General features: G+C 39.2%; 1 protein-coding gene across 17 annotated transcripts in view; it reads right to left on the reverse strand.

Moving 5' to 3' along the window:
* The window catches only part of ADD1 (adducin 1), a 136152-nt gene that overhangs the window by 43474 nt on the left and 65819 nt on the right, over positions 1 to 26859 (reverse strand). For all 17 annotated transcript variants that reach the window (XM_073342670.1, XM_073342678.1, XM_073342669.1 and 14 more), the window contains exons 2-9: positions 23782 to 23994; positions 22391 to 22553; positions 21400 to 21551; positions 5894 to 5974; positions 3597 to 3746; positions 2390 to 2533; positions 2134 to 2232; positions 1515 to 1691 (exon numbers count right to left, since the gene is read on the reverse strand). In XM_073342670.1, the coding sequence (XP_073198771.1) occupies positions 1515 to 1691; positions 2134 to 2232; positions 2390 to 2533; positions 3597 to 3746; positions 5894 to 5974; positions 21400 to 21551; positions 22391 to 22553; positions 23782 to 23976 (1161 nt within the window). In that variant the 5' untranslated portion in view covers positions 23977 to 23994. The remainder of the gene's footprint in view (positions 1 to 1514; positions 1692 to 2133; positions 2233 to 2389; positions 2534 to 3596; positions 3747 to 5893; positions 5975 to 21399; positions 21552 to 22390; positions 22554 to 23781; positions 23995 to 26859) is intronic.

The following is a 26859-nucleotide window of genomic DNA, read 5'->3' on the forward strand; positions in this document are numbered from 1 at the left end:
AATTGTTAAGAGTCAGGAGTGTATCAGTACATTTGTATATGACTACTTCCTGAGACAAGTTGCTCTTGCAAGCTAGAGCCCAGCTAAATTCAGATAAAGGATGTTACAAAATTACCCTTTGTCTATTTAAACTTTTCTGGTGGGTGTATCCGATAAGAGATGAAGTAATGGACCATACACGCATACCCCAATGTCATGTTATAACCAAGCTCTTAAGGTCTTTGCATCAGTTAATACACATTACCAAATGTCTGGCAACAAAGGTAAGTTCAGACGCAAGAAGTGTTAGAATGATGCATTATATACTACATTCTAACCTTAAACATATGGTCCTTTCCGTTTTAACTTTTCATCTTAAATTTTTTTTAAAGGAAATATATAGTTTAACACAATTTAATTCCATGTTTTTAACCACACAATTGGTTGAAATGGCATTTATTGAGGGCTGCTGCATGGGAGGTAAAAGTTTGGGAACAACCTCTGGTCTCTCTCCAGCTTGATGGTTCATGGACTGTAAGGAAAGATGGTTTTGATGGCACCACTCTTTAACAGCCTCTTGTGGCTAGTCAAAGCATGTCAATTTTGTAGGACACATTAAAGCAATTCAGTAGGGTAGAGAAGCTCTGGATTTTAAGACAAATTTGGACACAGGATAAAACAAACTTTCATGGTAGGGTAGTGGCTGTATGTAGAAACAGCAATGATTGCTCACTCAGTGATTGTTCATACTGAGCTTTGGACACTGGAAATGGTTTTGTTGAGAAAAGGAAACATTGTTCCGAATACCCTATCTCTCTAAAAATATCCTAACTTCAACCCGGTTAAAGATTTAATCTGAATCATAACCTATATTACAGGCAATGTCATTGCTGGGCATTATTCAGAGTGATCATGTAGACTTTAACCTATGACCTTCAGACAAATGTTCTATCAATGCAGCCATATGGATCATCATTCTGTGTTAATACCCAAAGACCCCTCTAACAATGTGACATCCTGAGAAGTCCAAGTTTACCTTTAGACTCCACCTTTTTGTTAAGGGGTAAGGAGGATAGGGCTGCATGGTATTATCTGGAGAGGCTGCATGCACCACAATCACAACGAACAAAAGGAACCTGTCTGTGTTACAAGAGGTACAGAACCCAGTGAGTATGAACATTAAGACCTGATCCAAAGCCCACTGACATCAAGAAGAGTCTTTCCACTGACTTTAGTGGTCTTTGAATCAGGCTGTAACGGATCTATTCTATCTTACAGGGAAGCTTTAAATACTCAGATTAAAGATTAATAAATGAAGTAACCTACATGGTTCTTTTTTCACATTATAGCCTGGACACTAACCTAAGAAAAACTTAGCATTTTGAAATCTCAAGGATCAAATTTGTCAGCAAATAAAAAAAGTAAAACAAGACCAAAAAACCTGAAAAAAAATCTTAAGTTTCTTTATAGCATTTTAGAAATAATTTTGCATTCATCATATAAAAACTCATTAGATATGATGTTATTTGCTTTACCAGATTATCAAGCATTCGCATAAGGGCTTCAAATTCCTGCTCTCCAATCTGCCATTTTGGATGGGATACAGTACCCTCAGCTGCTGGAGACTCAGGAGAACGAGATTTGGCTTTGTATTTTCCAGGGTCTAACAGCACTAAGTTGTCAGGCCCACCTGCACTGGCCAGGGTACGTACCTTAAAAATAATTAAACCACACTTTAATTTTTTTAACATAAACACTGGATAGTTATAGAAACAGTAGAAGGACTCTCTTCTATTTTGCAAATTCTAATCTTACATTTTAAAATTAAATAAATCATTATAACCTTGTAATAAGGAAAGTGTTTTAAGCAATGCGAAAAATTACATGTTGCAACACTCTTGCTTTAATGAAAAGTAGACTGATGATTTGGGAGAGATTTATGTAAGATCAGTAGTTCTAGTCTGCCAGTTGAACACAGTTGCTAAACTATCAGTGTAATTGCTCCTGCATAACAAAATCAATCCAGGAATTTTTATTTTATTAGTTTAGATTGAAATTGTCATTTTTTAATCATTCAACTATTATCTGTTTGAAGATTATGTATGATGTTGTTACAGATAGCAGATTCATTATATAATATATTAAGATTCTTACTTGAATCTCACAGGCAACTACTAGATTATGAATATAGTAGAAAGCCTCTTCAACGGTCTCCCCAACTGACACCAAGCCATGGTTTCTGAGAATAAGGACCTAAGAGAAATGGACATTGAAAGGAATATGAGCTGCTACAAGAAACCTACCTGCCAAGAACTAAACAAACATACCTCCCCTCCTTTCCATTTCCAAGTTAAAAAAAAAAAAAATCACTATTTTCTTTTAATATTGACCTATGTATGGAATAACTGACCTTGCTTTTAGGTCCCAAATTTTTCTGAATTAACACTTTTTCTTCATCGTCAACCAGAATACCATGGTAGTCATGATAGGCCACTTCTCCAAGACAGAGTGCTTCTGGTGAAATTGGCAAGAGACCACACTTCATTGCAGAAACCTGAGAAACATAACAGTAGATTTTGAGAGAGAAGTAAATAAAAACAAGAAGTCAGTCATTGCTGTACATTATATACACTAATGAGTGAAGTGGAGGGTGAAATGTCATTGTTAATATTTAAATACATCTGAGATATTTAAAAGCAGAAGAACTGAAGATTGGTCAGAAGACGAGACAGAAATGTGAAAAGATTTAGAAAATCAGCCTCTTATTCTTAATTCATACTCTCTTTTAAGTGAATATTTTAAAATACAAGATTATAAGTGACAAGTTTTCCTGCAGATTATTACACAAAACCATGGTTAAAAACCACCATTGTTAAAGCTTAAAATCCTCAGAATATGATCCAAAATTAGGAATTTACTCAATTTCAGTCTTGTTATCCACCTGAAAATAATTTTATTGCTGTTCTGAATCAATTTAATAAGAAAAATATCAAAATAAGAACTGCAGTAAAGCAATTTCCTGAATATTTGAAACTCAGTCATTGGGTTGGCTCCTAAAAAAGCTTCTGAGGTGGATTTGATAATGATTTATAACTAGTTGTTCTTGGAGATGGATAAAAACATGGGCATCCACAAAATCCACCGTTTGAGATCAATGGTGCTACTTGTGCTGTGAAACAGTTACAGATGTGCTACCAGAACAAAATGTAGATAGGATGCAAGTATTCTAATATATAGCATATACATGCAGAAAATATTACAAAGTGTGCCTTACTGGGCCACTGGAGGACGCTTTACCTCGTTATGACCCATGGACTGAAAAGGTTCTATTACAGTCTGAAATTTGCCATTTGCCTACTGTTACTTCTAAATGTTGATTCAAGATTTCATATTCATAGCACAGATAGTGTCAATTTTTACGTAGGGCCCAATTTTGTAAGCACTCACAAGGCAGGAATATTCACATGAATAGGCTCATTAACTATGTGACTTCAAATAGGACTCCTCACTAGAATACAGGTTTAAAGGGATCAAGCCCTTAAACTACCAAGTAAATATATGACTACTTGGCACCAGCTACACTTCTCTTAAAATCTATAGTAAGAGGAACTGCTTACCGCTGCCCCTGCTGGTGTATGGATATGAACGATGCATTTAACGTCAGGTCGAGCGGCATAAATTGCAGAGTGCAATGTAAAACCAGCTTGGTTTACTCCCAGGTTAGTGCTTCCACGATCAACTACATCTCCTTGAATATTGATTTTAACCTGACAATATAAGAAAACATTGTAATAAAAAATTTTATAAGTTATGGTTGTCCCAAATGTATTTAATTCAGCATCTTCCTACAGCAGTTTTAAAAATTATATTATTGTATTTTAACAATATCATACTACATATATGTTACATATAAATGTATATAAACCAATGTCATTAACAGCAACAATATTAAGCTTTAAGATCAATATATTGTAAACAGCTGTAGAATTGGTCCTCAGTAACACAAAACGAGCTTTCTATATCATTGCTTTTTTGTAAGAAATCAAATCCATCAACAAGCAATTGTATAACAAATTATTTTCCCCCTCTACATTGTTCAACTTTCACTCCCTTGATTCCTGTGATGACATTTCCACTAGTTCTTCACTGATCAGAGGGTCTTCCAGCCTAGACACGGCCTGAATTACTAATGTAAAAACACAAGCAAGGAGAAAAAGCCTTTTAGAAAACTAACACAAAACCTTTCAGTCCTCTTTTATATATCATAATGCAGCGAGAAAAAGAGTACAAGCTCACTTCTTCGCCTACTTCTTTTCGGGTCACCTTTTTTTAAGTTGCTTATAATAAGGTTCCCTTAACATTCAGCTCCTGGAATGTTATTCAGGCGCCACCTTTTCCTCATTGATTAATCCCAAATCTAGAAAGAAAGAAATCTGATCCTTTTTATACTTGATTGCTTCTTCCTTCCTGGCTGCAGACAAATATCTACAGGTTGTCAATAAATCTTGACACTATGTATAGAATACTTTACTTTGGTCTTTGATAGGCAACTAAAGTGGTCTTTGAAAGTCTGTAGACTCTTTATATGTAAATTGGACCATCATCAGTGTTTAATTTTGAGAACCTTAGATACTAGTTGATTAAGAAATGCACTTAAATTCTCGCCCTCTAGGCTTATTGAGATACCCCATAGCCACAGATTTGTACTGAATGCTTGGTTTTCTAGAAGTTCAGTATTCTAGGTAAGGTCTTGATTTTCTTTAATTGTTGCGGAAAATAATATATAGAGTTCAGCTATTTTCCCTCTTTTCTCCTTTATCCTGTTCTCAACCCATACTAACACCAATTTAGACAAAGCTATGCACTATTCCAAAGTAGTGACAGTGAGGACTAAGACATTTAGTTTGGGGATCTGAGGCCACTACAGGCATAAGTAATGAATTAGTCTTAGTGCTAAATTCTTTCAGCATTGCCATGGATAGTACCATGGCATTATGTCCATTTGAGGGGTGCTGCAGTTTGCACTGCTGAGTCACTGCTGGATCTTCCTCGAGCTTGATGAGAAGTAAACCAGTCTTGCATCACTGGGCTTTATTTATATATATTTTTAGAGAGATTTTTAGTTGCAGTGGAGGCTTCACAACACCACCCTCCCACAAGCAGTATCTGAAACTCACATTTGGCAAAAACAAATAACCTTTGACACAACTGTGCTAACTTGATTTTTGGGTTATCTGTCACCACAGTTCCATTGCCCTAGGTCTAGGCCTGTTATTATGCACTACTATTTACTTTTAACAAGATCTGGAAAAGAGAATATATTTGGTTAATCCAAATCTATTATCTTTCTATAATCCAAAATTAAAGGCAGCAAAGGAAATACGTAGCACTTCATGTCTTGAAATCACTGTAAAATCATTAAACTATAAATATATATAAACCTACAAAACAGGTACTGTAAGTACATGAAGAAACTGAGGAAGAGAGATTACAGAAATTGTCCAAGGTCACAGATGGAATTAATGTTGGAGAAAGGACTAGAACTCAGGAATTCCCCATGCTCAGTCTTGTGCAGCTTTTATACAATTAATACCCCAAATTAAAATTTAGGATAATATAGATGTATTTCAGTATATGAAAAAAACTAAGGACCAAGAGTTTATGCTCAAATTACAATCTGAAATTTTATGCCCATTAAAAAAAGAAGAATTTTACTTCCAAAATAGATACTGAAATCAGTCAAACTCTTAAAAAAAAAACACAACAAAACTGTTCTGGCCATGAGACTGCAGCAGAAAATAACTTAGTATTTTCTATAACATGTTTATCCAAGTTTAACATACATATATACGAGACAGAATTTAGATGTTTATATCCATGTTCTATTGGTATAGAAATAGAAATTAGCACTTACCAGACTGGATGCAGAAACCTCACTATAAAGAAGTCCAAAAGGTACAATCAAGAAGTGCTCCTGCTCAGAACTTACTCTGGCCTAAAAATACAACAAGAGTGAAAGCTAAATCTTTACAATAAAAAATTGTAATATTTTAAATTCAAGTTCTGTTTTGTAAGCCCTAGAAAGTATACCATACAATAAAATTACAAGAGAGTTGTTGAACACGGGAGATGTACATATTCCAGAAGCATAAACTAACAGTAATGCCATATCCACTATAATTGACATAATTTATTAAACCATAGTACACTTGGTAATAGACCATGTTTACTAAGGCCACAGGGAGGCCCAGGATACAGTCTCTCAGGCTGGTGGAAGACCAAGGTGTAAGTAAGACGCCAAGGGAGTGCTCAGATCCTACAATAATGAGGGACAGATAACCACCTGGATAGATGAGTGGTTTGCCAATACCCTACGGGAAACAGAATTTGGGAGAAGCAATATTGTCACCCATAGTGTTAGTGTCCTAGAAAAACCTCTGTTTGCCAGAGGGTATGTGGGATTATGAAGCAGAGGACTTGTGGAAATTTAAGCAACCCAGCTAAACAGTTTGAACATCTTGACACTGGGTGGGATGAACCCTTTAAGTGAATGCCTTTTGATGGTGTTGGGGAGGTTAGCATACCTCGGGGCTCTCCACCAACTATCCTTCTCTTTATGTAGCAATATTTGCCTCAAGGTTTAACACACAGATGATGGAGTTCATAACTCAAAATTAGTTTATAGTTTGTAAACTGTTTAGGGCAGGAACCATATCTTTGTTATGTTTTCAGAGTGCTGTGCACAAAGTAGCTAGGGCCTCTAGATGCTATTGCAATATTAGTAGTAAATATAACTTATACCATGCTGCAAAATAAACCATGGCGGCTAGTTAGACCCTAATAAAATTCATGAATTAAAAAAGGAATGTGGGTTAATGGTAGAAGAGGAGATAAGGAAAGAATTATCCATTTAGTTTCATAAAACTACTAATGGATCATTTAGATGGAGGTTTGAGGTTGTCTATGGGTCTTTGGAAAACCGTCCTATTTTGATCTCTGGTACAAGGGTGTGCACAGATAATCCAGTGCTTTTGCTGATCTGTGCAGTTAAGCTAGTAGCATATCTTAAAGCATGCTCTGATTTATTTTACAGCATGGTATAAGTTATAATTACTATTTATACTGCAATAGCATCTAAAGGCTGTAGCTACTTTGTGCACGGCACTCTAAAAACATAACATGGTAAGCCTTTCCATGGCTGCCTGCAAACCGAATTCTGTTGCCCAGCCGAGTGTGTGTGATGTCTCACACCAAACCGGCAGGCACTCAATATAAGAGGCAAAATGCGACCTTGTACCAAAAAGCACGTGCTATCTAACGTGAATCGCTTGATTCAGTGTGAAATAGTCTTCCCTTTGTTCTCTAAAATGTATCTTTTTAAAATACTACTCTCCCGTTTTTTCCCTCCCGCAGCTGCAAATGTTTCTACACTCCCCATATCATCTCCGTCCCAGAGGCTAGCGCAGATCAGAAGGCGAAAAAAAAGCACTTGCGATGACTTGTTCTCAGAGCTCATGCAGTCCTCTGGCACTGAAAGAGCTCAGCAGAATGCGTGGAGGCAAACAATGGCAGAGTCCAAGAAAGCGTTAAATGAACGCGATGAGAGGAGGGAGGAACATGCTGAAAGGAAGCAGAATGCAATGCTGAGGCTAATGGGGGAGCAAACTGACATGCTCAGGTGTCTGGTGGAGCTGCAGGAAAGGCAGCAGGAGCACAGACCGCCGCTGCAGTATAACTGCCTGCCCTCCTCCCCAAGTTCCATATCCTCCTCACCCAGACGCCCAAGAACATGGGGGCGGGGAGTGGGAGGAGGGCATGCTACGGGGACCCAGCCACTCCACCCCAGAGGATTGCCCAAGCAACAGAAGGCTGGCATTCAGTAAGTTTTGAACTGTAGTGTGGCCTTGTCCTTCCCTCCTCCACCACCCCACCCAGTGCTTCCCTCCTCACCCACCCCTCCCAGGCCACCTTGCGAGTTTTCCCCCTATTTGTGTGATAATTAATAAAGAATGCATGATTTTGAAACAATAATGACTTTATTGCTTCTGAAAGCGGTGATCAAAGGGGAAGTGGAGTCAACCAAGGGGGCGGGTTTTCATCAAGGAGAAACAAACAGAACTATCACACCGTAGTCATGAAACTGGTTTTCAAACCTTCTCTGATGCGCAGGGCATCCAGCTGTGCTTTTCTAATTGCCCTGGTGTCTGGCTGCACGTAATCGGCCGCCAGGCGATTTGCCTCAACCTCCCACCCCGCCATAAACGTCTCCCCCTTACTCTCACAGATATTGTGGAACACACAGCAAGCAGCAATAACAATGGGAATACTGGTTTTGCTGAGGTCTAACCGAGTCAGTAAACTGCGCCAGCGAGCTTTTAAAAGTCCAAATGCACATTCTACCACCATTCTGCACTTGCTTAGCCTATAGTTGAACTGCTCCTTACTACTATCCAGGGTGCCTGTGTATGGTTTCATGAGCCATGGCATTAAGGGGTAGGCTGGGTCCCCAAGGATAACTATAGGCATTTCAACATCCCCAATGGTAATTTTCTGGTCTGGGAAGTTCGTTCCTTCTTGCAGCTGTTCAAAAAGACCAGAGTTCCTGAAGAGCCGAGCATCATGCACCTTTCCTGGCCATCCCACGTTGATGTCATTGAAACGTCCCTTGTGATCCACCAGTGCTTGCAGCACCACTGAAAAGTACCCCTTGCGGTTTACGTACTGGCTGCCAACGTAGTCCGGTCCCAAAATAGGGATATGCGTTCTGTCTATCGCCCCACCACAGTTAGGAAAACCCATTGCAGCAAAGCCATCCACTATGATCTGCAAATTTCCCAGAGTCACTACCCTTGGTAGCAGCAGCTCAGTGATTGCACTGGCTACTTGGATCACAGCAGCCACCACAGTAGTTTTACCCACTCCAAATTGATTCCCGACTGACCAGTAGCTGTCTGGCATTGCAAGCTTCCAGAGGGCTATCACTACTCACTTCTCAACTGTAAGGGCGGCTCTCATCTGGGTATTCTCGCGCTTCAGGGCAGGGGAAAGCAAGTCACAAAGTTCCATGAAAGTGCCCTTACGCATGCGAAAGTTTCGCAGCCACTGGGAATCGTCCCAGACCTGCAACACTGTGCGGTCCCACCAGTCTGTGCTTGTTTCCCGGGCCCAGAACCGGCGTTCCACGGCATGAATCTGCCCCATTACCACCACGATGTCCAAATTGCCAGGGCCCATGCTTTGAGAGAAGTCTGTGTCCATGTCCTCATCACTATTGTGATCGCGCTGTCGTTGCCTCCTCGCCTGCTTTTGCAGGTTCTGCACATACTGCAGGATAATGTGTGAGGTGTTTACAATGCTCACTGCAGCAGCGGTGAGCTGAGTGGGCTCCATGCTTGCTGTGGTATGGCATAGAATCATCATAGAATCATAGAATATCAGGGTTGGAAGGGACCCCAGAAGGTCATCTAGTCCAACCCCCTGCTTGAAGCAGGACCAATTCCCAGTTAAATCATCCCAGCCAGGGCTTTGTCAAGCCTGACCTTAAAAACTTATAAGGAAGGGGATTCCACCACCTCCCTAGGTAACGCATTCCAGTGTTTCACCACCCTCTTAGTGAAAAAGTTTTTCCTAATATCCAATCTAAACCTCCCCCACTGCAACTTGAGAGCATTACTCCTCGTTCTGTCATCTGCTACCATTGAGAACAGTCTAGAGCCATCCTCTTTGGAACCCCCTTTCAGGTAGTTGAAAGCAGCTATCAAATCCCCCCTCATTCTTCTCTTCTGCAGGCTAAACAATCCCAGCTCCCTCAGCCTCTCCTCATAAGTCATGTGTTCTAGACCCCTAATCATTTTTGTTGCCCTTCGCTGGACTCTCTCCAATTTATCCACATCCTTCTTGTAGTGTGGGGCCCAAAACTGGACACAGTACTCCAGATGAGGCCTCACCAATGTCGAATAGAGGGGAACGATCACGTCCCTCGATCTGCTCGCTATGCCCCTACTTATACATCCCAAAATGCCATTGGCCTTCTTGGCAACAAGGGCACACTGCTGACTCATATCCAGCTTCTCGTCCACTGTCACCCCTAGGTCCTTTTCCGCAGAACTGCTGCCTAGCCATTCGGTCCCTAGTCTGTAGCGGTGCATTGGATTCTTCCATCCTAAGTGCAGGACCCTGCACTTATCCTTATTGAACCTCATCAGATTTCTTTTGGCCCAATCCTCCAATTTGTCTAGGTCCTTCTGTATCCTATCCCTCCCCTCCAGCGTATCTACCACTCCTCCCAGTTTAGTATCATCCGCAAATTTGCTGAGAGTGCAATCCACACCATCCTCCAGATCATTTATGAAGATATTGAACAAAACCGGCCCCAGGACCGACCCTTGGGGCACTCCACTTGATACCGGCTGCCAACTAGACATGGAGCCATTGATCACTACCCGTTGAGCCCGACAATCTAGCCAGCTTTCTACCCACCTTATAGTGCATTCATCCAGCCATACTTCCTTAACTTGCTGACAAGAATACTGTGGGAGATCGTGTTAAAAGCTTTGCTAAAGTCAAGAAACAATACATCCACTGCTTTCCCTTCATCCACAGAACCAGTAATCTCATCATAAAAGGCGATTAGATTAGTCAGGCATGACCTTCCCTTGGTGAATCCATGCTGGCTGTTCCTGATCACTTTCCTCTCATGCAAGTGCTTCAGGATTGATTCTTTGAGGACCTGCTCCATGATTTTTCCAGGGACTGAGGTGAGGCTGACTGCCTGTAGTTCCCAGGATCCTCCTTCTTCCCTTTTTTAAAGATGGGCACTACATTAGCCTTTTTCCAGTCATCCGGGACTTCCCCCGTTCGCCACGAGTTTTCAAAGATAATGGCCAATGGCTCTGCAATCACAGCCGCCAATTCCTTCAGCACTCTCGGATGCAACTCATCCGGCCCCATGGACTTGTGCACGTCTAGCTTTTCTAAATAGTCCCTAACCACCTCTATCTCCACAGCGGGCTGGCCATCTCTTCCCCATTTTGTGATGCCCAGCGCAGCAGTCTGGGAGCTGACCTTGTTAGTGAAAACAGAGGCAAAAAAATATTTTTTTTTTATCTGTATAAAATATCTGTAATATCTGTAGGAGAGTGGAGCTGCAGCAGAAGCGGTGGGTGACGACGGATGCCATGAGAATATATATTTATACAGAACAACAAGAAGACCTGCGAGGTGGATTCGTGGCACCAGGAGAGCAGAGCTGCAGCGGAAGCTGTGGATGACGACGGCTAGCAGTCCTGCTGAACTATCTGCTGACAGCAGTATGGCGTCTGCACGGAAAAAAGGCGCAAAATGATTGTCTGCCATTGCTTTCACGGAAGAAGAGGCGACTGACGACATGTACCCAAAACCACCCACGACAATGTTTTTGCCCCATCAAGCATTGGGAGCTCAACCCAGAATTCCAATGGGCAGCGGAGACTGCGGGAACCGTGGGATAGCTTTTCACAGTGCAACGCTCCGAAAGTCGACGCTAGCCACTGTACTGTGGACGCACTCCGCCGACTTAATGCGCTTAGTGGGGACACACACAATCAAGTGTATAAAATCACTTCCTAAAAATTGACTTCTATAAATGTGACCTAATTTCGTAGTGTAGACACATCCTGAGACTCACGAGCTGCAAGTGGCTCTTTAATGTGTCTCTTTGCAGCACATGATACTAAAACACTGTGTGATTTAATTATTAACCAATCAGGATGCTTTTACTATGTTATTAACCAACTGTAGTTGATAAAATAATAATATTTGATCAGTCATTTTGCTCTGAGAATACTACTTACACACACACACAGAAAATGAAACAATGAATTCACACTACTGTGGCTCTTTTGGGTAATGGTGATCACTAGTTTGGCTCTTGAACCACTGAGGTCTGGATATCACTGGTGTATAACATTAAATTAGAGCTGTCAAGCGACTGAAAAAAATTGTGATTAATCACACGATTAAAAAAAATTAATCATGATCAATTGCGCTGTTATACAATAATAGAATACCATTTATTTAAATATTTTTGGGGGTGTTCTACATTTTCAAATATACTGATTTCAATTATAACAGAATACAAAGTGCTTACTTTATATTTATTTTTTATTACAAATATTTGCACTGTAAATAACAAAAGATATAGTATTTTTCAATCCACCTAATACAAGTACTATAGTGCAATCTCTATCATGAAAGTTGAACTTACAAATGTAGAATAATGTACAAAAAATAACTGCATTCAAAAATAAAACAATGTAAAACTTTAGAGCCTACAAGTCCACCCTGTCCTATTTCTTGTTTAGCCAATTGCTCAGATAAACAAGTTTGTTTACATTTGCAGGAGACAATGCTGCCCGCTTCTCGTTCACAATGTCACCTGAAAGTGAGAACACGTGTTCTCATGGCACTGTTGTAGCCAGCGTTGCAAGATATTGACATCCCAGATATGCTAAAGATTCATGTGTCCCTTCATGCTTCAACCACCATTCCAGAGGACATCCGTCCATGTTGATGACGGGTGCTGCTCGATAACAATCCAAAGTAGTGCAGACTGATGCATGTTCATTTTCATCATCTGAGTCAGATGACACCAGCAGAAGGCTGATTTTCTTTTTTGGTGGTTTGTGTTCTGCAGTTTCTGCATCAGAGTGTTGCTCTTAAGACTTCTGAAAGCATGATCCACACCTCATCCCTCTCAGATTTTGGAAGGCACTTGAGACTCTTAACCCTTGAGTATGGGCTTTAGCTATCTTTAGAAATCTCACATTGCACCAGGAGAGCACTTCTTTGCGTTTTGCCAAATCTGCAGCTAAAGTGCTCTTAAAATGAACAACATGTGCTGAGTCACCATCCAAGACTATTATAACATGAAATATATGGCAGAATGTGGCTAAAATAGAGCCAGAGACATACAATTCTCCCCCAAGGAGTTCAGTCACAAATTTAAATAACGCATTATTTTTTTAATGAGTGTCATCAGCATGGAAGCCTGTCCTCTAGAATGGTGGCCAAAGCATGAAGTGGCATATGAATGTTTAACAGATCTGGCATGTAAATACCTTGCAATGCTGGCTACAAAAGTCCCATGCAAATGCCTGTTCTCACTTTCTGGTGATGTTGTAAATAAGAAGTGGGCAGCATCATCTCCCGCAAATATAAACAAACTTGCTTGTATTAGCAATTGGCTAAATGAGACGCAGGACTGAGTGGATCTGTAGGCTCTAAAGTTTTGCATTGTTTTGTTTCTGAGTGCAGTTATATGACCAAAAAAAAAAAAAAAAAAATCTACATTTGTACGTTACACTTTCATGATAAAGAGATTGCACTACAGTACATGAGGTGAATTGAAAATACTGTTTCTTTGTTTATTATTTTTACAGTGCAAATATTTGTAATAAAAATATAAAGTGAACAGTGTACACTTTGTATTCTGTGTTATAATTGAAATTAATATATTTGAAAATGTAGAAAAACATCCGAAAATATTTAATAAATTTTAATTGGTATTCTATTGTTTAACAACGCAATTAAAACTGCGATTAATTGCGATTAATTTTTTAAACCACCATTAATTTTTTGAATTAATCGCAATTAATCGACAGCTCTACATTAGATGGAACGTTTTTTATGTGATTCCCAAAGTCAGGAAATATCATTTCCAGAGATCAATTGTCTATAAATGCCAAACTAAAATCCAATGCAGCCAACAATTCAGTTTTTAGATTCCTAACAGTTATTTGAAGATGCAGTTCCTCTCTGGCTGGGCTTTTTACACTGTATCATTCTTGGTAGTCATCTTAATTCTTAGATGGAAATATAGGATTTATTTAAAGTCCTCTCTCTTTTAGAAGATTCCCCGGGTGGGAACAGCAGTCACAATCTTACATCCGTACAGCTGAGAATAAGGCAAACAGTATAATGCAGGGCATTCAATCTGAAACTGCGGACAATACTGAGCAGTCACAATCCCACTTCTTTTTACACGGACAGGGCTTCCTACAAAAAAGGATGAACTAAAACTAAAAGTTGCTTATTTTGTTTTAATTATTTAGTTCCCCATTACCCTCAAGTGTATTTCTCCATTAATGAACCATGTATGTATATAAAGTTGACTAATTTTTAATACTGCAAAATGGGTTTTACATTTTAAACTAGCAAATAAATTGATCAATGCATTGTTACATTACATACGGGATTCTTCTGGGGAAAAGGGGTATTGGAGGGCTAGATTTCATGCTACTTTTAGCCTTTAGAAAAAGAAAGGAAAAAAAACAAAAACAAATCAGATCCAAAGTCCATTTACTTCAATGGGGACTGAATCCAGTGCCAAAAGTATCACCTGTTATACAATTACCATTCCCAGATTCCTCCCCAAAAAGGATAACAGAATCCAGAAAGTATTCTTTTCTTTTTTCTAATCCCAATGGTCCAAGACTGATGGAGATCTCTTCACATTTTAGGATATAATTTTACCTCACCTCCATCTCCTCTAATTTAAAGTCTCTACTTCACAGATGTCATTGCTCAAGTACAGCTCCTTTTATAAAAGATACTTACACCACTCTGTAAAACAGCCACCACAGGGTGATTTAAGACTTGCTATTAGCTTAACCTCTACTGACCCAGACATATAAGGAGAGCTATTGTTTTCAAAACTCAAGCAATCCCACTTGACTCTGTACCATGTTGTTATCTCATTAATTTAATTGTTGCTCAATCATTAATGTTTATCCTTCTGCAGGCATTCCAAATCAAACATTCCAGTGTGGACCTGTTCATGTAAGGTCAAGGGAATTCATGCACTTCACACATCCAGTATCAGCAAGACCAGCTGTTAAATTTAATGCAAATACAATATAAAGTCTTCAATTTATAGTATTTGTTTAATTAGTGTAAAGTTTTTAAGTGGAAAAAACTGTATAACTTTTAAAGCAAATATGCAAGGCAAATACATCCAGTAACACAAAGACCCATAAAGTTAATAAGGCACTTCATCAAAAAGGCAGGTGAGAAATAAAAAGAGTGTCAACCCCAACCACCTTTGTGCCTATTTGCATAACTGCCCTAATAATGATACAATGACCACAAAAAACTAACAGCTATTTGGAGGTCATTTTCAACATAGTAGATAGATTTTTCAAGACGACGACACTTCCTCCAATGGATAACAAGTAAAGGGTGAACCATATTATGTGGTTACACAACAAACCAATAGAGTAAGGAGTCCTTTACATGGAACCTTTTATGTTCTGCTGATAAGTCAAACTTTTAAGGCTGTCTACAGATCACTATTTACGATGCTCTATTTTGTATGAGTGGTACAAATATTAGTCTGCATGTTCTCACCATTTAAGTTTGCCTGTTCCCCCTACTATTAGCCATAAATAATCTACGTATATAGAATTCTGCAATCCAGGAAAAGAAACGAAGGTAGTGAGAAAAATGGAATTTTAGGAGACGTTCCTGATTGGCAAGACAAAGATCTGATCCTGCATGTCACAGACAAGTGAAAGTTATTGTGAGAACAAAAATTCCTTCATCTCTCTCTATCTTAGCAATGTTTCAGAGTACCAGCCGTGTTAGTCTGTATCACCAAAAAGAAAAGGAGGACTTGTGGAACCTTAGACACAAACAAATTTATTTGAGCATAAGCTTTCATCTTAACAATGTCACTTGAGTACAATGAACAGTTTTCAGAAGTATAACCTGAAAGAGGGGGACAGAAACTGCTCTCCCAAATAAAGGAAAATACCCATGAAGATACAGTTTAATTTTTGGAGATGTGATAAATTAGTTTGATGCAACTTAAGGGGAATGGCTCTAGATTTGGGCAAAAAGGTGAGTCTAGTTCAAGTAGAAATGTAATGAGAAAACTGAACTGCAAACACTGATCTTAGAATCTGGCACTGTGGGGAAACTTTTCTTTGCTACCTTTTATGGTTCAAATCGATAGTTTTGTTATGTATATTGATAGCATTTCAACATTTATAATCAAACTATTTAGATATAGTGCTTTTTCCCTCTCAAGCTAGTTACTGGTTGTTATCAGAAAAGACTTGCTGGCATTCTTTCATCTGCAAGAGATGGTAGGAATTGCAGCCTGTGATGTAGATGGTTTGCAATGTCTCATGTGACTGAATAGTCCAATCTGAGATTTGCATGATCTTTGGCAGTTATTGCAAATGTATGTATCTTGGCTGAGAGCTGCTTGCTTCCTATGGGCTCTTTTCTCTTCAAGCTGTAGGAGCCAGCTCCTGTCATGGACTTTGATACCCTGATGGAGACGATGGCGCCACTTGTTACGATCACTTGCCAAGATTCCCCATTGATCAGGATCAATTCCGAATTCCTTCATAGCTCACTTGCATGTGTCTTTATAGCAAAGCTTGGGATGTCCTGTTGTTCTTGTTCCCTATGATAGCTCCCTGTATAGCATGCCCTTGGGTATGCGTGAGGCTTCCAACCTCAGATGGCCCAGCCAGCGCAGACGTCTTTGCTTGCACAGGGCTGCCACACTTGAGAAATTTGCCCTTTGAAGAACCTCTGCGTTGGTGACCTTATACTGCCATTTGGTGTTAAATATGAGGCATAAACAATGTAGGTGGAAACTATTTATCTTTTTCTCCTGATGAGCATAAGTTGTCCATGTTTCCCCACCATCCATGAGCATGCAGAGGATGCAAGCTTGGTACACTAGCATTTTGGTCTTGATGGTAAGCTTTGAGTTGTTCCATGCTCTTTTAGTTAGGCTGCCACCACCTTTAGCAGACTTTCTAATGCGGACATTTAGTTCTTCCTCCAGTGAGAGGTTGGTGGTCACTGTAGAACCTAAGTAGCTGAACTTTTGGACTTCTTTTAGCCGGTTTGCATTTAAGGTAACTGAAGGATCTTGTGGAACCCCCTGCCCTAATACAACCATTTTCTTGATGCTGATGGTGAGAGCAAATGCCTGACAGGCACTTGAAAGGTGGTCCATGAGTTCTTGTAGTAGATCTTCATTGTGGGCTATGAGGGAAGCATCATCAGTGAATAGAAGTTCCCTTATTAGCACCTTTTTGACTTTGGTCTTTGACTTAAGTTGGAACAGGTTGAAGTTTCCCATCTGATCTTGTGCGGAGATGCACTCCATCTTTCATGTCCTTAAATGCACAGTTCAAGAATACCAAGAAGAAGATTCCAAAGAGTGTAGGGGCAAGAACAGAAACATATTTTCTCTGCGTCAAATTCAAGAAAAGTGCAGAGAGCAAAACTGAGGATTGTATATCGCCTTTGTGAACCTAACTAAAGCATTCTACAGACAGCAGAGCAGGTCTGTTTGCAATATTAAAAAAGATAGGATGTCTATCAACCCTATCAAGTTGTATATGTTCATTCCACAGCAACAAGAGAGCAACTGTCCAGTTTGATGGGTCCACTTTGGACAACTATCAGGAAAGAAATATAGTAGAACCTCAGAGTTATAAACACCAGAGTTACAAACTGTCCAGTCAACCACACAGCTCATCTGGAACCAGAAATATGCAATCAGGCAGTAGCAGCAACCAAAAAAACCCAGCCAAACAAAATAAATACAGTACAGTACTGTGTTAAACGTAAACTACTAAAAAAATAAAGGGAAGTTTAAAAAAAGATTTGACAATGTAGGAAACTGTTTCTGTGCTTGTTTCATTTAAATTAAGATGGTTAAAAGCAGCATTCTTCTTCTGCATAGAAAAGTTTCAAAGTTGTATAAATCAACATTCAGTTGCAAACTTTTGAAAGAACCACCATAATGTTTTGTTCAAAGCTACGAACATTTCAGAGTTATGAACAACCTCCATTCCCAAGGTATTTGCAACTCTGAGGTTCTCCTGTAATGTCCTTATTTTCCATTAAACTGAGCCCTTGATATGACTGGTAACTACTGCTTACAATATTCTGAAGATTTGATAAGGGATATATATACCCAACACCTTCTGGACAATTCTTGCTTGTAAATATTTTTATTACCATATTTGTCTCTCCTATATGGGGCTTGATTCTCCAACTCCCTGATTCACAGCTGCTTGGACTTAGGGAAAGATAGGCCTGCACAGGGGCAGCCCTAATTTATGTTAGTGGAGAACTGGGTGTAGCAAAGCTCTGCTCTGCCACTCTTCCTCCTCTCCTCCCTATGCTCTGCCCCTGGAATGCCCCCAATATGGTCCTTCCTCCCTCTTTATACCAGGAGATTGGTGGATGGATGGCTGACACAACAGGTGGTGGAGCTACCTTTGCCAGATCTTTGCTAGTGGAGAGTTTCCTGACATAATAAGATGCTTGCTACAGAAACAGAATAAGAGTAGTAAGTGAGGCTATTTGGCCCATTTCAGATTTTTAAGAGAATTTCTACTTTTTTCTTTTTAAAGGGTCAGAGCTGTATAAACGCCAATCTACAATACCACCAGATTTATATTCATATCTATCCATATTAGTTGGTTGTCACAATTTCAGATACATCAGATATACAGTATCCATATTAAGGGGGCACATTGGTATGCCCCTCTAATATGGTTCTCTTGAACTTTCTTAGTTTCCAGTAAGGGAAATAACTGCTATAATGTCCATTTTTCAGATCCTTTCAGTCCGAGTGCTACGGTAGTATACATACTTTATTTGAATAAGGCGGCAATTATTTTACACATAAGGTATGTATTAATAGTCCACTAGTGCACATCGTGGTGTCTCTTAATGTTGTCTTTAGCACCATGACTATTACTCATCATTGCAGATCATTTGTCAATTAGTATTTTATGACTTGTATAGCTATTTCCACTCAATCAACAGCCAATTGATGCTTATTTTAATTATTTTCAGAAAAACATTTGCATGGTGGTACTGTACACATATTGCTTCAAAACTGTAACATTCCTCACACGATATTCCTCTACTAAATTACTGTCAGGCCTAATCTGATGAAGACATCTTTAAAAGGCAGAGAGGCCTGCAGAAATATCTTTTTAAATAGGTCTTTAAAAAAACCCAAAAAACCCAAAACCGAACTTACTAACAGACAGCCTGATTATTTTTCCTGCCCAATATTTCCTTTTAATTTAAGGCTCAGTGAAAACAGAAACTGGCAAAGAGGATCGTAAGTCGAAAAGCAATTAAGGGAGGAAAAAAAGGCTTGTTTGGTTTCTCCCCCGGAAGAGGTGGATGACTCTTCTGGGAGGTGAGCCTCATAGCTTGAGAAATGATGCCATAAAGCACACGTAGCTAAGGGATCACCTCACCATTTAAATTCACGTCTCTTATACAGTGTTTGTACATCCCATCTGAAATGTATTTAATTACTGCAATAAAGTACTAAATTAGTATTTTTACATTGGCATTATTTCCCTTATACACTTGCCAATTTTGCCTTCGATAGTGTCACTACAGTTTTATTATCATTCCTTATATTGAGACACATCAGCTTGGATGGCTTGCTGTCCCCTCAAGCTTGACATGGCCACAACCAAGAAGCTTCTCATTTAAATCCAGTCTACTATCCCGTTCTTCATTAGGGTTGATAACAGTGCCATCCTCCTCATAATTTAGTGGTGCGGGGGAAGGGTGGAGGGAGAGTGGTTAAAATGTAACCCTTCCTTCCCTCTCTTTTTCACCTTCCATCTAGCATCGAACATGCACTGTTGCTTTTTAATCAGATTTCTAAAAAATTCTTTCTATGCTGATTGCCAAATCATTCTTCCATGTCAGAATCACCTCTTGCCTTGAGTACTGCAATCTCTCTCGGGACCTTTTGATGCTAACCTGGCCCTCTACAGTCCATTCAAAATGCTGCTGTCGAAGTCACCTTTCGTACCAATGTCAGCAACATCACCAGCTCCCCACTGCACTATGCATCAACTTTAAACTTCTTATAGCCTTGTTTCAGAGACCCTACATCTCTGCCAGCAGCTCCTTTCATGTGCCTTTGTCCTCACTACTCCACCAGTGATGCCAGTCTTTATATACCTACCTCTATACCTGCTCTGAGCCATGGAAGAAGGTATGGATATGTTTATGAACTTTATGCTTAGAAAGGCACCCCTTTACTTCATTCAAGTCTCTCTTACAGTATCAATTCTGTCAGCTCACCTATCCAAACTGATGGGGATGGTATAAAAAAATTGTTAACAAAACCATTAAGATGTTCATGTTCTTTAACAAGAAACTATGTGATCTTATTAGCATCACTGTTGCCTTTCAATTAACCTTTTCCCTTATTTATGACCCTCACTGGGTTGTGTCATGGCTGGGCAAGAGCTATTTGTTTTTACAAAGTGCACACCACAGATTTTAGATACTTAAGAAAATACTTATAATTACTTATAATTATAATTACTTATAATTAAAATACTAATAATTATTTTATCAGTAATAATAAATGTCATTATTAATTTAAATAGTAACATTAGTCATCTAAACCAACTGAAAAAAAATTAAGGGCAGCCACTTGTAATATGTCAGAACAACAACTTCGCATTTGGAATATCCATAAACAATTCAGCTCTGTTATGAAGACAACAGACTGGGTTTCCTACTACAGCTGTGACTCTAATAATGACACTCATTTTAGCTCCTCATCTGGCTCATGAAACCTCCCTGCGCTGCCAGTCATTCTGTCAAGTATTATTATGATGAGTGCCAGTAATTACTCACTCAGTCACAATGAAGATAGCTGGCAGAGAGTGTTAAGCTAAGTGTTCTAAGATCAAATGTACCAGGGGTTTCTGATTCTCAGAAAGGGTTACTATTGTACTATGACAGGTTTCAGAGTAGCAGCCGTGTTAGTCTGTATCTTTAAAAAGAAAAGGAGTACTTGTGGCACCCTAGAGACTAACAAATTTAATCTCCCCACTACATTTTCCACTATATGCATCCGATGAAGTGAGCTGTAGCTCACGAAAGCTTATGCTCTAATAAATTTGCTAGTCTCTAAGGTGCCACAAGTACTCCTTTTCTTTTATTGTACTATGGGCATTTTAAAAATTTTCAATAATATTTAATTAAATGAACAAAAATAGACATATTATATTGAAAAAGAACCCTAAGAAGTTGCTTACTGAATGAAGCATTATTCATTCTACTTAAGTCATTAAATGCTTGAGCCTCTGAAAAAAAAACAAAAACAAAACAACAAAAAACTGTTTCATCATGAGCACTTTGGTGTACAGTCTCTTAAGACTCTATTCAAACTAAACTGGCTGACATCCAAGCTGTTCTATTCTTAATTCTTGACATGCCATGATGAATCTCTTCACTATTATACTGTTTTCAATACCACTTCATTTCTGTTGCAATCAATAAGAGAGTGGGAAAGAGGTGGAAAATATCTATCTATAGAACAATTGTTTAGCTATGTGTTGATCCAATACTCACTGTTATATGATTGTAAATAAGCTGAGACCACCCAAAAAGATCCGCTAGTCTGTAGAAAGCTGCCAATTTACATCGCAATAACTTCTCCCCTTTCTCATAAGCAATGGAATCTGACCCTCTAAGGTCATTCACTGGTGTCACCATGCCAAGACCTGAAAAGGAAGAAGTAAAAGCATATGTAAATCATGTGCTCAATATCTCAGTTAATGTCCAACAATATTCTACCACATCTACTGTAGCTGTTCCTATAATGCTACTGACAGTTCACTGGACAACCAAAGAAGTCAAAAATTATTAGTTTCAAAAGGGATATACCTCCACCAGCTAGACCTCTGATAACGAGCATTTCCTTTTCCCGTGGATAGGCCATTTGGTAAATATTTGTTAAATACAGATAGCATTATTCAGTTGTATTGCAGATTTATTAGCGACAGCATATTTTTCAGTTAACACATCTAATTTAAACGGGCTTTAATATAAACCAGGGTTTCTCAAACTGCACTGCACTGCGACCCCCTTCTGACAACAAAAATTATTACATGACCCCAGGAACGGGGACCGAAGACAAAGTCCAGGCAGGTGGGCCAAAGCTGAAGCCCGAACCCCGGCCTCCTGGGCTTCAGCTCTGGGTGGGTGGGGGTTGTAACCTGAGCTTTTGGTTTCAGCCCCAGGCCCCAGCAAGTCTAATGCCAGCTCTGGTAACCCCATTAAAACTGTGTCACGACCCACTTTGGGGTCCCAACCCACAGTTTGAGAACTGCTGATATAAACAATATACACAAATAATTATTCTTTATAACACTCCAGCATTTACAAGTTACTTTAATTGATTTGTTTGTTTATTTTTACAGCATCCCTGTGAACAAAATGGGCTGGTATTTCAGCTGGTTCACAACATTGTCTCTTAATTTCAAAACTTCCTTAAAAATAATTCAAGTACCCATTACAAGTTATGGCATATCTTTACCACAAATGATCCCTGTGCACTCACTCATGTTTAATGCAGCCATTCCACCTTGTGGTGCCGCTGGGTAGACATTTGGTATATTTGTTGTCATGAAATCTGCAATCTGCTGTAAAGCCAACAAGCCTGTTGGGTTCTTTCCTTTCTTAAACTGTTCCTGGATCATGGATTCCAATTCTTCACAAAAGGCCTAGCAACAAAGTATTGGATATTGTTAAACATCACAAAATTGCAGAACCCTAACCAGCTAGATTGCTAGCCTCACACATTCCTTCCCGAGTATCTTCTCGGCACTCTTCAGAGGGAAACACACTGCACACTCCCCGCCGCCCAGTCAGCTGGTGGCAGACTTATTGGGCCTGTTTCTGTCACTTAAAAATGTTGCTCTCCGGAGTTCCAAGTGGCATGAGTTTTATCAGCCTTTGTAAACTAACAACTTCCCCCCTGCTCATGAAGAAGGATAATACAACATGTAAGACTGTTAGACATGAAGTAGAGAGCTAAAGCTTGCATGAAGGGGGAACAAACTGAAATAGGCGTATTAGTTGGTGGGATCAATACAACAGGGTTGCTGCCTACCAGAAAGGCAACAACCCTAATTATGACATCATAAAACATGTATACCAATTCTTTTCAGAGAATACATTTCACGAAAAGTGAGTCTTGTAACCCACTCATTAGCTATGCAAAGACTAAACTGCCGAAAGAAGAGAAAGCCATCTGAGCAAAGAGCAGATTTTAGTCAAGGACACATATTTAAGTACCATAATAAATTTAAATCAATCACTTTATCCTCTGGCTTCCCTTCTGGAAGCAAAGGGTATCAAAAATCTACTGAATATTTCACGAAGTAATGACATATGAGGAAAAGTTACAAGAGCAAAATATGTCTACCTTGGCTAAACAACAATTAAGAGTTGAAGTAATTACAAATATTTGGATTTAAAACATTAAAAAGCAAGGAGGAATTTAAAATGGAAAAAGGAAGTTAAAATAGGAGCAAACAGATTCAATTAAGTGAGCATTAGAAAAGCATCTTCCTAAAGAGCATGGAACTGTCTCCCCAATAAAATGATGAAACTCTACTAATTGGGACAATGAAACTTGACTGGACACCACACTAGAAAATTATGCTCTAAGGATCACTCTTACATAGGCAAGGAGATCAAATAAGTCTTAGGCTACATCTACACTCTGAGGTTGGGGTGTGATTCCCCTACTCATGTATATATACTCATGCTAGCTCTCATCGAGCTAGCATGAGTATAAATAGCAGTGTAGCCACAGTAGCAAGGGTAACAGCAGTGGGGGCATGTAGCCTTAAACATCTCTAACTTCTGTTGAACATATTGTGTCACAGTGCAAAGTAATCAAAATCAGAATATATAACACTGAGGGAAAATATGGTATTTTCTTACTGGGCTTTGCAGAATCATGGAGACTCTCTTCTTTTGTTCCATCATGTTGAAATCTTGGCGCAGGTCAGGAGCCATATTCCTCTCTCGCAAGTACTCGGGGTTATTTTCATCAACTCGATCAAAATACCTTTCTTTGTGAGGTGCTGTTGTTGGGGGTGGTGAAGTCACCACCGTTGCTCTGGAATCACCATTCATAGCAGAATTTTAAGGGTCCTAGGGAAAATCAAACCAGGAAAAAGGTTAGAACCTAGACTGATAATACACAAGTATTTACAAGACAGCAACACAGATCTGTATTCAAACATGTTCTTGGTTTCAACACAGCACAAAATCAAGAACTAAATTAGTTTGGCTTCCACACTGCATAAGCCACAGTTTTAATAGTATGCATGGAGGAAGCCAGGTATATTTTGTTAAATTTAAAAGCGCATAAAAAGTAGTATATATTCAGGCATATAATTTTGAAGTAGTAAGGTGGAAAGTCAAACAAGACAGCTATTCAAATAGTCTCCACTACAATAGGCTCTCTACGTAATAATGCACCTTTAGTTATCCATTCAGTTTTCACATTTCCCACAGACAGTACTAGAAGGATGGAGATCAGAATATGAAGTTTTCTAATGTACAACAATGACATTTAGATATGCATACGAAGTGGTGCAAAATGACATGTAAGATTCAATATTCCCAACATCAGCACTGAAATGGAATCACCAGGTTTTACTGACTACGTCAGTCCAAAATACGGTGAATTGTATAGTTAGACAGCAATATTTGGGAAGCATTTTTAAAAAGAGGTTTAAAGAAAAGTATAATGGTTTATATTTAACATATTAAATTTAGTTAACTGAAGACTACTTGGAGAAATTCTCTTATACTGCTGTCCCTCCAGAGTGTCCTGGTATTGTTAAAATTTAAATTATTTATAAGGATTTCTTTTAGCAGTATACGCTCTCACATTTTTACTCACATTGCACCACAGCGTTCACATATTAAAATACAAGATCTTAACAGCTAAAAAACCCAACAACATTATTTTACTATATATGCAAAAAGCAAACACCAAAATAAAACAAAGGTCAGATTAAGTAGCCCACAAGCAAGCTTTGTTTTAAATTATTTCTCATTTTTAAGGTGTGTTCCTATCAGAGTAAATTGCAAAGCTCCTTTTGTCACTATTTTATAGCAGCTGATCTCTCACTTAATTACAGCCTTTTATACCAAAAGCTATTGCCCTAACTACATGGCCTGATTTTCAGAAGTACAGAGCTCCCACAAGAGGCCAACAAAAACACACTCAAAGCTCACCTAAAAGATGGCCAAGTTGACCTAAACACATGAGAAGCTGCTACCGCCAATAGATCAGGATGGAGCAGACCTGTATAGAACAACAGAACCTGCATTCCTCCTGAAAACATGTTTCTTCCTGGAAGCCATTCACTGATAAGCGGTTAAATAAGACCAACTTTGTATCACTTTTGAGACTGTGCCTTCCAATCCCTGAACATCCAGCCTATTTGTCTGCATTATGTTGTCCCATCAAATTTAGACCACGCTTTTTTGGAGCAGAGAAACTAGGTTTTCTTTCATTTACCATACAGGACTGACAAACTGACATCACTTAATACACAAAGTAGTTTACTCATTGTTGTAAAATTGATTTTTGCTGAATATGTCAGTATAATATGACCATATATTATAAATACATACAGTGTATGCAGGACTTGAAGACCCTTGCCCCTCAGAGTCGGTAGAAATTTTGCCCAAACAAATAGGGCCAGAGAGCAACTAGTGCCTTTCCCCGTGGGAGGAAAAGAGAAAAGGAACCAAATAGCCATAGAACTGTTGCGGTATCATGCTAAAGTCATCCCATTCCCCCACTCTGATATCTAAGAATAGCATCTCTTTAGATCATAAAAGTGCCTGTTGGTGTGTCATTGCCTAGAGATAGTAAAAGGAAACCCAATATACAATTCAGATTTAAGAATCACATCTGGTCAGTTATACAAATCAACTCCAGGAAGAGATGGGAGAACGAGGGAGGAGGGCAACCCAGACACTACTAGTTTTTAAAGAGGGGATGATGCATAGTGCAGAGAGGCTTGAACCGCTAGCTCTTCTATAGGAAGGGAGGAGCAGGGGAACAGAGCACTCCAAACACAGCATTTCCTTTATGAAGGGAGGAAGGAGCCAGGCCTAGAGCCACTCCTGCTTTCCCTAAAGGGAATAAAACAGAAAATAGGAAGTGATAGCACAGCTGCCACATACAAACTTCTGTGGTTACTTTAGAAAGAGGTTGGGGGCATCTTGAACAGCTTCAGTGCCGAATGCTGCAAGAGTTGAAATAGTAAGGTGGAACTGGCTGCACTTGGAGCCCTTTTCCCTATCTGCAGGATTTACAGAACACACTTGTGATAGCAGTGGGGAGCATCTAGTGGAGAACTTCTTGCTCTTTTGGAGAGCTCCATTCTAACTCAAAAGGAGCCTGATAGTAAAAATAAATCCCATCAGGCAGGTAACCTTTGAAGAGATATTTCAAGCCAACCTTTCACCAAGATCTCTTTCACTGTTCAGCCACAAAAAAAGCTGAACTTGTGACTTAGGAAAGAGCAGCCTTTAACTGTTTTTGAACAGTAAGTCACCTTTGCCTGTGCAAACTAGGCAGAACTACAGGAGTTAAAGCAGAATGATTTATCAAGGCAGTTTTCTGTCTGTATTTGGTATCAATGACAAGTAACTCCCTCACTGCAGAGATACAGGGAATAAAGCAGAATCATCATTCCTTTCCAAAGAATTCTCTGCTCCACACATTACCCATAACCAGTTTTGCCTTCAGCTAAAAGTAAAAACCAGGCAGTTTGTTCAGTCTAAAACTGTGATTATTTTCCATATTCTCATTTCATATTGGTTTTGATATCCCTTGAACTAGTCACAGCATTTTTGCTTTGAGGTATATGTATTCTTGTAGAGCAATTAGGTCTGAGCACACACACTTGTTAAAAACAAACACACACTAATTGCTTTAGGATACTTGACAGAGAAAAGAACAAACCACTCATCACTTCCCTGCTTTTGAGC

This window comes from Lepidochelys kempii, chromosome 4 (genome assembly GCF_965140265.1).
Source record: "Lepidochelys kempii isolate rLepKem1 chromosome 4, rLepKem1.hap2, whole genome shotgun sequence".
Classification (NCBI taxonomy): Eukaryota; Metazoa; Chordata; order Testudines; family Cheloniidae; genus Lepidochelys; species Lepidochelys kempii.